General features: G+C 35.3%; 1 protein-coding gene across 1 annotated transcript in view; it reads left to right on the top strand.

The window, feature by feature from the left end:
- The window catches only part of LOC132312551 (structural maintenance of chromosomes protein 6B), a 37,918-nt gene that overhangs the window by 21,324 nt on the left and 3,298 nt on the right, over nt 1-13,296 (top strand). The window contains exons 16-27 of the mRNA XM_059810949.1: nt 3,537-3,741; nt 4,431-4,562; nt 4,660-4,774; nt 4,863-4,948; nt 5,098-5,193; nt 6,280-6,416; nt 6,494-6,596; nt 9,245-9,324; nt 9,461-9,539; nt 9,700-9,757; nt 10,374-10,471; nt 10,609-10,703. Coding sequence (XP_059666932.1) covers nt 3,537-3,741; nt 4,431-4,562; nt 4,660-4,774; nt 4,863-4,948; nt 5,098-5,193; nt 6,280-6,416; nt 6,494-6,596; nt 9,245-9,324; nt 9,461-9,539; nt 9,700-9,757; nt 10,374-10,471; nt 10,609-10,703 — 1,284 coding nt within the window. The remainder of the gene's footprint in view (nt 1-3,536; nt 3,742-4,430; nt 4,563-4,659; nt 4,775-4,862; nt 4,949-5,097; nt 5,194-6,279; nt 6,417-6,493; nt 6,597-9,244; nt 9,325-9,460; nt 9,540-9,699; nt 9,758-10,373; nt 10,472-10,608; nt 10,704-13,296) is intronic.

The raw sequence follows: 13,296 nt of genomic DNA on the forward strand, positions 1-13,296 counted from the left end.
CTCGGACACAGTGTGGACACGACTATTGTAAATATTAATTTTCATTTATATATATATATATATATATATATATCTATTGAATGGGACAATCATATAACTTTAATTAATCTATAAATTCTATAATAAAGTTACGTAAGTTACAAGATGACTTTATTCGAATGTGAAAAAGAATATGTTATATAATATATGATATTACTTATCAAAAAAAAAAAAAAAATTATATATGATATTACTGTCTGATTGTCATTATAGTTAAGTTTTTGTTTCTTAGAGATTGAACACTTTGATGTATGTTCATAATATTGTTTTTAGGACTGTCACATGTTTGTTTTATACAAGACAAAGAGCGTAGGATGTAGGATGTGTTGGTCGAGTGTCCGGGATGTGTTGGTCGAGTGTCCGGAATGTGTTGACCAAGTGTTCGAGATGTGTCTGCCCGAATTAATAAAATTTATTTTAAAATAATGACACAGCCATGGAGTGTCTGACATGTGTTTGGGAGTGTCCACGAAGTGTCGGTGTCCGACACGGACATGGCACCTCATAGAAGTGTCCATGCTTCTTAGGGTCCAACTATTTATGGGTTTACATGTTATCTCAAATTCAAATATTAAAAAAAGGAAGCATTCGAATAAATCGACAGTCTCATAATAAAAATTATGGCAGGTGCTAGGGGTAATTGAAAGAGACCTGCAAATCAGTACTTCTTATTCCTAGACTCCTACAAGACATAGAAAACAGTATTAAAGGAAACACGAGAAAAGGGGAAAAAACAGAAGAGAAGAGGGAGAAGAAAGATAACATGGAAAAAAGTGTTGGGAGGAAATATTAGAGTTTGTGGAAAGGACAAAAAAGGAATTTGTTGGAGAGGATTTTTGTGATGAAAATTATTGGGAGAAAATAAGAAAAAAGTTTGAAAAACTGGAGAGGGAGATGCTAGCCAGCTTTAGTTTTGTTTGGATTAGAAGAAGAATAGGACGGGGAAGAGGAAAGGAAAAGTAGAGTGCACAATTAACCTGATTGGCCATCCTTGGATTCCGATGTTTGCATGCACACCTTGCCTTTGCTCATTGAAGACGAGAAAAATTGTAGCTGTAGACTTGTAGTCGCAGATCCCCCTCTTTGCAGGAGAATTAAGATTGTTCAGTATAAAGGGTTTTTAAAAAAAAATCTATAAACTGACCTATTTTATAGAATTTTGAATTTATTTTGGGTCTAATCCCTCTTAAAAAGTGTTATTTTTGCTTTGTTTTGTAACTTTTTCAATATCAAATTCTAACTAACATTTGATGCTTGTTATGAAGGATTAAAATTTTGTTTCAGAATGTTATTTTGTTCAGTCCTGAAATGGAAACATTAATGTTTCAGAAATGCAGTAACAATGGTAAAAAAAATGGAAATGCTTGGAAACATGAATAAAGGACATGAATGCTTGTTACTTATGGTCCTGGCCTACAAATTCGTCTATACAAGAGGTCAATTGGATGGAAAAGAGTATTGAACACACATGTGAAGGTCATCAAATAATGTCAATCAAATTCTTTAGCAAGCATAAAAGTATTCTAAAGCTCATTTGCTTATGTAGTATTGAATTACTTCAAATAAGTATGACATTATGACATATCATGTTTGCTGAACAATATACATTAAGTACTTATATTAAACCAACATGTAAAACAAAAACTTAAATAAAACGATTTGCAAGATTGGCTGTTATAGTTGACAACTAAGTTTTACAATAAATTCTTCTCCTACCGCTTCTTTTCCAGTACTTATACTTCTTCTGGTTTGCTATTTCTTGACAAAAAGTTTGAGACTTACTGCATTCTTGGGTTGAATTCTTTAATCTCCTGTCTAGAAATTTGATATTAATTATTAGTCTTTAGGATCACTGTCATCACAGATTAAATATTGGAGTGTTTTGGTGGACACAATTTTGTGTCTATGGGAACCTAAGAATTTCAGTTTTCCACCTAAATTTCATTTGGTTCATTATGAAACAAATGTTTCCACTATGGGAACAAACAGAAATTTTGATCGGTGATTATGTAGGTAATTGTTAGAGAATATCATTGTAGGTGCTATTTAAGCCCTTGATAGAATGTTGGTAGGAGTGATTCATGGGATTGATTTTAGGAATCCTCCATCGTGATATTTTCATATTTATTACATGTTTGTATTCTTTTTCCTATATATAGAGGCAGTCATTGTAAACAAAATCAAGACAGTATAATGAAAGAGATGTAGCCCTTTGGGCTTTGTGTGCCATGGATGTAGGCCGTAGTGGTTGAGCCACATTATATTCTTGTGTTGTTCATGCTTAATTTCTCTCTTCAATTTTGTATTTTTTAGGAGTAATTATTAGTCATTCATTTGGTTGACTTAAAACTTTATGTACACTTGTAGTCTGAGAAAGCTCGTAGTCCTTGGCTCTCTAACATATTTGGATTCTTTGAAGGGAGTTGCACTAAGAAACTTTTGGGACTTATCATGCCAATCCCATTGTAGCACAATGGTAGAAGTGATAGCATGGCATCCAATATGAACCTGTGGCACTAAGGTTTTCTTTTTCCTTATAGCTTTCAAAAAAAATAAAAAATAAAATAAAGAATTATAATTCTAGGAACTAATCACGTCTGACCGCATTGACATAAAATTAAGAGGATTGCTACGTTATTCCAATTTTCTAGATCAAGTGATGAACTGTGCCATAAAAGTAGATAAAAAAGGCCTTATTAGCTGTAATTTATAGGATTCTGAAAGTTCACACAGTCCTAAGAACTAAATTATAACGTGTTTATTCTTACATAGGTATTTGTGTTTATGTGTATATATATATTTTTATAAGTATGCCTCTTTATGTATATACAATCAACATATCTACTTGAGCTACTAAAAGTTGCCCATAAGATGATGCTCAATTTTTTTTACCCCCTCCAATTGGTAACGCGACATTATCTTAACTATACATGCATTACATGTGCTGAATCTGTTATGTCCAACAATCCAGATGCAAATATATATATATATATATATATATTTTCAATACTTGCTCAAATCACCTGAGCATGATATTGATGAATTGTTAGTATAAATCCACAGAATTACCACTTGGATGTGCATGAAGTTCGCTAGTGAATAAGGATCAGAAGGTTCATAGGGTAGAGACGATGTAACTGAGTTGAAACTAAACAGCAGACCCCAGCTTAAAGGAGCGTAATTGAAGTTCAACCTAATTTCCAAGAAGTAGGATTGAATTACTTAGATGCACTGTCTTTCTCCTTTCCTAATTTAAAATCTAGGTTCCAGCATAGCCATATTTTGTTCAGAGTCCATAACTGCAGGTTTTGTGAATGTGTTACAGTTATGTAGCTTGGCATACATGTGCATGCATTCTCTCAGATATTTTGGATTGGCAAATTGTAGTTCCCATGTCTTGTCAATTTTAAAATCTGTTTTTTCTTGTATATAAATATATTTTTAATACAGTTATCAGCTACGAAGTATTTCTTTATTTTTACATAATATCTTCCTAGGTTTTCCCGCGGTTCAGCCGAAACCATTCTCCCTCCAAATAAGAGGGCTAGAACTGGCCGTCTTTGTGGTTCATATGATGAACAAATTAAGAATCTTGAAAGGGATGCGTTAAATGTAAAAGATCAAGCTCAACAAGGCCAGAGGAAGAAAAGGAATGTGGAGGAGGCACTTTGGGGTATGAAGGATGAACTACAAAACACAAAGGTTATCATTTTCCTCCATTTTCTATTTGTTGTTTATTATGAGTAAATGCTTATTTTTCTTTTAGTTCTTTTTTCATTTTTCTAGTGGAATATCATGAATTTCCCTGTTTTCCCCTTTAGTTATTTGTTGTACATGCATCCCCAAAGAAAGCACATGCTTTTGTTGAGGGTTTTCTAGCTAATTTGGTTCAGTTTGCCAACTGTCTGTGCTTCACTTAAAGGATAAGTCATGCTTATTTGAGTTTTAATAGTCATATACACCAATATTATGAGGAAGGGGACAACATATTAGCATTGATTATTGAGAAGAGCATAGGTGGGATGTTCTTGTTATGATCTTTCTATAGGCAACAATGTTAGAAGTGTCAGTAGTTTTGCCTACACTTTTTCTTTTCGGTAAGACAGTTTTGCCTAGACTCGTCTTACTGGACATATTTGTTTTTATTAAGATACGACTTCTGATTGCAGAAATGTCTTATGCACCATTTTAGTATTTTTCATGAAAGTTTCCCAAGTTTTTCCAGCCTATCTCATTTTTTTCAATGAAATTTAATAATCGAGATTCCAACGTATATTTTGAGATGTGTACAGAAATCATTTTAAGTTCAGTTATTAATTTTTTTTTTTTGAATATCATTGACCTTGTATCTTCATCATCAGTTGTTTTTTTTTTCTTTTCATATTATCTAGAGGAGGCGTGTCAATGCAGAGCGGGATTTGATGTCCAAGAACCTAGCGCTACAAGATTTGAAGAATTCAAATGTCATAGAAGCTAATTCAGCACCTGCATCAACTGTTGATGAGCTTCATCGAGAAATTTATGTTTGTTTCTTATAACCATGTCACTCTCAATTCTAATTTGTCTTTGATCATGCATATGGATTCTAATCATTCATCTTTCTTTTGAGATGATTTCCAGAAAATCCAAGATGAAATACAGGAAAGGGAAATGGTGTTAGAAAAGTTCAGAATGAGAATGAGTGAAACGGAAACCAAAGCCAAAGATCTTAAAATTTCATTCGAGAACCTATGTGGTATGCTAATGTTGTTTTTTATGTCGCATATTTGATTCACGCAACTCTCCATTTATACATGCTTCTTTGTCCATATTGAGAAATATAGAGTCGGCAAAAGGGGAAATTGATGCCTTTGAGGAGGCAGAGCGTGAGCTAATGCTGATTGAAGGAGATATAAATTCTGCAGAAGCGGTACCTTCCACTTCTCCTTTACCCTTAACTAAATTTTGTAGTTTATACCTTATTTTCGTTCTCTAGTTAAGAGTGTTTGGTCTCTGTTTTTGTTGTTATTTGGCATATTCAAGTTTATTAACATCTATAAATACAAACTCTTCTCTCAGGAGAAGATTCATTATGAGGGGGTGATGAATAACAGGGTCCTTCATGATATCGAAGTGGCTGAGGCACAATATCGAGAGCTCGAAGACAACCGTAAGGTGTGTTTTAAACCCTATTATAAAAGTTGAAGTCATTGTGTTTAATCATAGGATCATATTAATGTCATGAATTATAATGTGATTGTTTAGACTCTTCCCCGCACCACAGTTCCATGCTCCTTTGAAAAAGGTAGCACTTGCGTCTTACAAACTATATGTGTTCTATATGTTCAAACCAATAATTCTTGGAAGAAGCTATGACAAAGACAAAAAATTTCCCATTGGAACGTGTCATTGTTTCAAACCTTAATTCCTCTTTCTTCTAGTGGATTAGGTTAATTTATTGAGATAAATTTTGACTGGATTTTACTTAATGCCCTCAAGCCTTAATGAAAATCCTAAGACCTAATCATATCTTGGCAGAATAGCATATCCTTGCATCATGCTTTTGTTGTTTCCTGAAATCATAGTTTGAATTCTCTGTTCATTTTGCACACTGGTGCAGTAGGCGTTCTTCATTTTTAATTTGAAATTGATGTGTCCATATTAAATTTTTTGCCCTGCTTTTGTGGATTTTTCTTTTGCATTATGATTCAGGGCTGCAAATGAACCAAGCCTTGCTTGACTCTATTTGGGCTCGGCCCGTTTGTTTGTGAGGCTCGGGCTCGGCTTGTTTAGTAACAAAAGTTGTTTGGGCTCGATTTGAGCTCTTGAATACGTTTTGGCTTGTTCATGAACTTATACGAGTTTACACAAGCCTACATTCAAGAATGTTCATGAGCTTATGTTCATAAACTTATACAAGCCTCTGTTAATGAATATGTTCATGACCCTACATGAATCCTTTACGAGCCTATATTCACGATCATATACCAACCTGCATGAGCTTATGTTCACGAGCCGAGCCTAATATCGTTTAGGATTGGCTCATTTAGTAAACGAGCCTAGAAATTTAGCTGGAGCTCGGTTCATTTACTTAACAAACGAGTCCGAGCTGAGCCTTAAATGAGCCGAGCCCGAGTTGTTCATGAACAACTTGGTTCATTTGCAGCCCAACTTATGAAGTAGTTGTTCATACTTTTGAAGTAAAACCATGTTATATTAAGTTTACCAGTGGCTGATGTGAAGCATGTGACAAACTTGCAGGAGAGCTACAAAAAGGCTTCTATCATTTGTCCTGAGAGTGAGATTGAAGCTTTAGGAGGTTGTGAAGGGAGCACCCCAGAGCAACTTAGTGCCCAGTTAAGTAGACTAAATCAGAGACTTCAACGAGAAAGCCAGAGGTACAGATGTTATATATTTTCCAATTTATTGCTCTAATAACATTTAAGTGCAGTTTCATAGGAAGTTTTCTTTGCAGATATTCAGAATCTATCGATGATCTCAGAATGTTGTATGAGAAAAAAGAGCGTAAGATTTTGAGAAGACGGCAAACGTACAAAGCTTTTCGTGAAAAATTGGATGTAAGTTTTACATTTCTTTTTTCCATGTTTTAATACTTTCAAGGACTAAGATATGCATATTATTTTGAGTGATTCTTTTCTTAAGGTTTGGGCTTTCTTCTTTCTGATTTTTTTTTTTTGTCATGGTTTCACTTTGCAAATATAATGCTAAATTTCTACTGAATTTTGGAAATAAGTTGTTTCTGAAAATGTTTATTATTTTAATTCTAAGTCCCTGAATTCTATTAGGACAACGACTGATAATAAATTTAGGTGATCGATATTTTCCTTTCGTGAGAGTGGGGGGATGCTTATCCAATAATGTGTAAAGACTGTATTCTTTTTGCCTCGTTTTGATCATTGTCAACAGTAAGACGAGTAGATCAAGTGCATGTGTGGGCATCAGATGAAGGAAAGGAGGAAATCTAGGCATCAATGTGAAAAGCTAATAAATTAATATATGCTTGAGCTTTGCTTATTGTTGTATTTGTCTATCTTGTTTTTTCTTTGAGAAGGATGAAATACTTAAACCCTGGCTTCTATGGAGGTTTAGCCCTTGTGATTAGCCCAAAAATAAAATGTACATCAGAAAAAAATTAACCAAAATGTAATCACGGTCAAGTTTGGATCTGTTCTTTAGGCCATCAATATTGCACTCCCTTCTTGAAGTTGTTACTGCTTTGCTCAATGTACAGAGATATCTATGCCTTTTCGAAACAATTTTCTACTATACGCTCCCTAGTTGATGAAAATGGTAAATCTGTTGTTAGGACAGCGGAAATGCATCAACACAAAGATTCAATGAAATCCAATAAAGCAATCATACACAAAAACAATATATAACGTGGTTCGGACAAAACCATAGAGATACTACAATAGTAGAGTACCAACACCATGTACCACTCCACGAGCCAATTTCCTCTCTACCATTGTCACCGGTGTTTTTCCTACTCTAGTAACCCATAAACTACCTCTACCCATCAACTCCCTCATGAGACACACACTCTCTCTCTCAGTCTCATAAGTCTCAACTCAGAACCTATGTACATATTTATAGAGTGCCAGAACCAATTCCTTGGAGCCCAAGACTTGTCTAATAAGAAATTCCTAACAAAATACAACTCAAATAGACACCTATTTAAACTAGGAATTTTAGACAAAATCCCAACAATCTCCACCTTGGCTCATATTCCATCCAGTCAATCATCACTTCCCACGGCATTGATCAAGACAATTCATTGCAGCTTCAGTCTTGCACACAATCTAGATCACTCTTTGGGGACTTCCACCCATGGACCATTCCTATGACCCAACCTAATTTAGGAACTTTCACCCAAGGAGCCAGTTTCTCCTTACTCTTTGGATTGCATGCCGAGATCCTCCTACAAAACTATGATTGTCCACACTGCACGCCGCTCCAAGGCTCCACCTTAACTACTCGAGCTCCATGCCATGTAACCATAACGATTTTATGACCATTGTAATCAAACAAGCCAATTGATTGATTCGACCTGCAACTGAAACCCATTGCAGCACCTGTTGAGACTACTTGTATTTTCTGGATCTCCCTCACCTTCGTCTCTGATACCAATTTGTTGGGATAGTGGAAATGCATGAACACAAATATCTAATGGAAGCCATAAAAACAATCACACACAAACTCAAAAAATAACGTGGTTCAGCCAATACTGGCGTATATCCACAGATGAGAAGAGATTCAACTATGATTTCCTTAGAGATATTACAATAGTAGAGCACAAACACCATGTCTTTTCATCATGTACCACTCCACTAGTCTGTCTCCTCGCTACCACTGCCACTGGTGTTTTTCCTATTATACTAACCCATAAACCAACTTTACCCATCAACTCCCTCGTGAGACTACATCTCTCTCTCAATCTCACAAATCTCAACCCATAATCTAGGTACATATTTATAGAGTGCTAGAACCTATTCCTTGAAGCCCAAGACTTGTTTAATAAGTCATTCTTAACAAAATACAAATATAAAATCTAAATCTAATTAAACTAGGAATTTGAGACAATTCCCAGCATTTGTCAATATCATGTCAATTGGGGCTAAACTCAATAGCACAAATTCATCTATCTTTTACTGGACAAGACATTTGTTCAATGCTTTACTAGTTCATCTTTAAATTTCATCCTTAATTTTGTATTAAAAAATTTAGCCTAACTCATTAATGCTCTATTAAAATATTAGGATGAAATGCCATGGGTGCAATTCTTAAAGTTGAATTCGTGTACTGAATTTCTTTACATGTGCCTAGGGGGACTGGCTGGGAGTAGAGTGAAGTGCTTTGTAGTCCTTGACGAGCCTAGTCTTATTTGGACTTTTGTGCCTACAATGACTTTGAAGTCAAATATTATTTTCTTTACTGTAGAACCTAGGCTAAAAAATTTCTTATTTGCTAGATATATTTGATATATGAGCTTGATTATTTTTTTCTTTTGATTTTGTTTATTTAGGATTCTAGATATATTAAATTCTTAGTTTATGATCGATTTTCATTCAAATTTCTCTATCACGCATGTTGTTTATAATTTTTCCATTATCCTTGTTTATGCTATGTAATACAAACCATCCTTCCTATATTGCCACTTCTGATGCTTGGTTGTTCTTACAGAGATAAATTTCAAATTTAATTTCAGGCATGTCAAAAAGCCCTGAAGTTGCGTTGCGTCAAGTTCCAAAGGAATGCATCTCTTTTGAAGCGCCAGTTGACTTGGCAGTATGAGCTGTTCTCTTGGCATTACCATGTCACCCTAATTAATCTGATGCTGTTTACTTTTCTTTTCTCTTTTCTCTTTCTTTTTACTCTTTTTCCCCTTTTCAATTGCTTCTTAATCAACTAAATTTACAACTAGATTCAATGGTCACTTGAGAAAGAAGGGGATCAGCGGGCACATTAAAGTCAGTTATGAAGAGAAAACCCTCTCAGTAGAAGTAAGTAACTTGCCTCATAATGGAATAATCTTGTGATTTAGGTTACTTGTCCGGTTATAAGTGCAATGAGAAATTTATTACATATGCCTTATTACCTGTATAGATCAGAGTTAGCCGTTTAATCTTTTTCTTGGTACATTTTTTTTCCCCTCTTTTCCAGATTAAGATGCCCCAAGATGCGTCAAATGACACTGTTCGTGACACTAGAGGGCTTTCAGGTTTTCTTTCGCATTGACATACTTTTTTTTTTTTGATAAGTAAGAATTGCATAAAAAGCGCTCAAAAGGGGAGCGCATCCCAAGAGAACAACACAAGGCCAAAAACAGCCTCTACGCCTTCAAAGAGGCCAAAAAATCAACAATTTCCTCTAAAGATCTATAATCTCTACCTGAGACCCAACAAAAAAGAGTGCATTGACATACTTCATATCATAGGCTTTGCAACTTTTCTATGCATCTGAGACTTCATGGTCTGGTCTCTAGATTTTATTGAGTTTTTATGGTTCACCATGCTCAAGTTATGTCATTTGGTAAAAGTTGACAGATTTGTAGCCCTCTCCCCCCTTTTCTGGTGGCAAAAAGAAACAGAAAGAAAGAATGATTATATATTGCCACTGTAAAATTAATAGGAATAACTTATGAATGTTACCAAGGAAAAAGGAAAAAGAAAAGGAAAATATTTGAACTGTATTTGGGGTTATTTTGTATAAGTATTAATAATTGATACTTACAAGATATGATTGGATCATGTATACTTGATGAAAAATTCAGAGAAGATTTAGCTATTCAAATGTGTATTGACCTTACACAAAGTTTGTAATTGTTGTTTAATCAGGCGGGGAACGTTCTTTCTCGACATTATGCTTTGCACTAGCTCTGCATGAAATGACAGAAGCCCCATTTCGAGCGATGGATGAGTTTGATGTGTTTATGGTAGGTTTTTTGGCTGAAAGTTATCGCTTCCCACTGCTAGGTTGATATCCAGATAACATGATGTCTGGACTATCTTTGATGAAATGTGAAGCAAATGGATCACTTTAATAAAGTCTTGCTTTCTTCTTGATATTCAGGATGCAGTTAGCCGGAAAATCAGCTTAGACACTCTTGTGGATTTTGCATTGGCACAAGGATCCCAATGGATATTTATCACCCCTCACGATATCAGGTTTTGATGTCTATAACTAAAGAATGTTTGCTGTTGCGTTAAACATTAGATTTTAAATTCCTGAAACCTTTGTTTTATTTAAAAGTTATGTAACTACACCTTCGATCTATATTATTGGGGCCAAATTGGTCCTGATTTTAATTGTCCTGGCCAACCTTGTTCAGGCGAAATCTAAAATCCTCTATTTGTGAATGTATTCACAAACTGCTACCATATTTTATGCAGTTTTTTGAATTCCTTGTGCAACTAAAACAAGTTCTTGCTTGGTGGGGGTTGAATGTGAGGGTTGTTTTTATGTTACCTGAGGAATTTAAATTAGCTCCTCCCAATTGAATTTCTCCCTAGTTGAAAGAAAAGATAGGCAGTCATCTTTAAAGTGCTCTCAACCCAATAAAAAGAATAATTTTGTAATAGGCACTGTCCCTGGTAAAAAGATGTTATGAAATCACCTTTCCTATTCTTTCCCTAGACCTTGCTACAATGGAAGATATTCACTTGCCAAGGGCTTCAATCTGGATTAGTTAAGCTTGTTCAGGCTAAATTTAAAATACTCCATTTGTACTTAGAGAATACAAAATGCTGACAGTGACAAAGGTTACCGACTTTTGGTGGACGTGGAGTCAATGAGTTCAGGTGAACAGTTTAACGGGTCCAAGGATACCGAAGTGTTTGCCAACTTTGATAGGCATAGCATTGCAAGCCAAATAGAGCAAAGAACTTACAGTTAAACAACTTGATTCGATATCTGATAATTGATACATTTGCAATACTATAATTACTCCAAGAAATCAAAGTAGGTTAGAAGTCTATTAGATTTACCTTAATTCAGTATCCTGCTCAATAGAATGTCTACTGAGTAGCTCCTCAGTAAATAGTTTTTCCAGAGATGGAGGTTCTCTCTATATCATCAGAATGCTTCGGACTTCTCTTGTGTGAGTAAGAAGAATTTATCTTTTCGCGTGTAAATGAAAATTTTGCCAATGCTCCCTTTTGTCTCCAAGTGGCCCAATGGACAACCAAATGTTGGCTCTTGAGCTAATCTGAGTTGGACACATCTGGGTAGTAGGCTGAACAAACTTGAATGAACCTTCTTTCAAGGATAATTGAAGTAATTTATTTCACTGTAAGCGCATTGGTAATTGAGAATTCAAAGTCTGAGTTTGTAGGTGCCCCATCTAAATATGATCAGATTATAAAATCCTACTTGTTCAATGAGTACAAGGAGTGAGACAGAATGTGGAAGATTGGATTTTTGGGCAATTATTGAAGAAAAATACTCCACATGCTCATAAAAAATAGTCTTGAATAATGTTGGGGGTAGGAAAATGGTGGTTTCCATCTTCACATTTAATAATTTCTATGGAAAAGGTATTGGTCGTGGAAGTAGCCCCTCACACATTCTCTAGTAGTGCTAATGGTACTATAAGGAATGACCACCCTTTCTGGACCAATGACTTTAGCAAAGATGATTTGATGACCGAGATAACTAACCACGGAAGTTCCTCTTGCCTTCAACATGCTACCGATGCATATACCTGTTACATCTGTCTTTATTTTTTTTTCCCTAGTTGGTACTCACATACACTTATCTCTTCTGAGATTTGAACCCTTGACTTCCCTTTGGGAAGTTAGAGGCTGATACCGCTAGGCCACTCGCCTGTTGGTACATCTGTCTTTATTAGAAGGGCAATAGTAGCTAGTTGAGTATGAGGCTTTTTCTTGTCGAGTTTATTGTTCTGTAGCATTCCCTTACAATTTGAAAAGGCTGTTTTCTTAGCATAGCCGCTAGTGTTGAGTGTGGTATTAGTTTTGGATGCCCTCGGGCAAACTTATCGTACAACTCTTTACTTCTCGAGTTCTTGGTGGTTTAAATAATCGTACCTACCAAAAATGCTTTTGAGCTCTCATAAAGTTGATAATTCATGTAGGCAATGCATTTCTATGATAGTGGACAACATTTCAAGTCCATGAGCTTTATTTGCATATGTTGGAAATTGTGTCTCAAATTTAATTTCTATTCTAATTATGTTTTTATTTTAGAGTTGTATTCTATTTGATAATTTCTTGTTTGGCAAGTCTTGGCCACTAAGAATTTGTAATCCTTGTCCAACAAGGAATTGGGTTTGGAACACTCTAAATAGATGCATAGGCTTTGGGTTAAGACTTATGAGATTGAGAGAGATGTAGTCTCATGCGAGAGTTGATGGGTAGAGGTAGTTTATGGGTTGGTAGAGTAGGAAAAATACCGGTGGCACTGATAGCGAGGGGATCAACTCATGGAGTGGTACATGGTGAAAAGGCATGTCCATGGTGTTGATATTCTATTTTTTTTTTTTTTTTTGTAAGTACGGTGTTGATATTCTATTATTGTTGTAATATCTCTACAAATCATAGTGGAATCTCTTCTCATCCATGGATGTGGTCGGTTTTGGCCGAACCATGTATATCTTGTGTTTGTGTGTGATTGCTTTGATGGCTTTCATTCGATCTTTGTGTTCGCATGCTTCCGCTGCCCAACAAATTGGTATCAGAACCAAAGGTGAAGGAGATCCAAAAAACACAAGGAGTCTCAATGAGTGCTACAACGAGTTTC

Source organism: Cornus florida, unplaced genomic scaffold, assembly GCF_030987335.1.
Source record: "Cornus florida cultivar Cherokee Brave unplaced genomic scaffold, ASM3098733v1 CherokeeBrave_3.0.0_Hap2_Chr06, whole genome shotgun sequence".
Lineage (NCBI taxonomy): Eukaryota > Viridiplantae > Streptophyta > Magnoliopsida > Cornales > Cornaceae > Cornus > Cornus florida.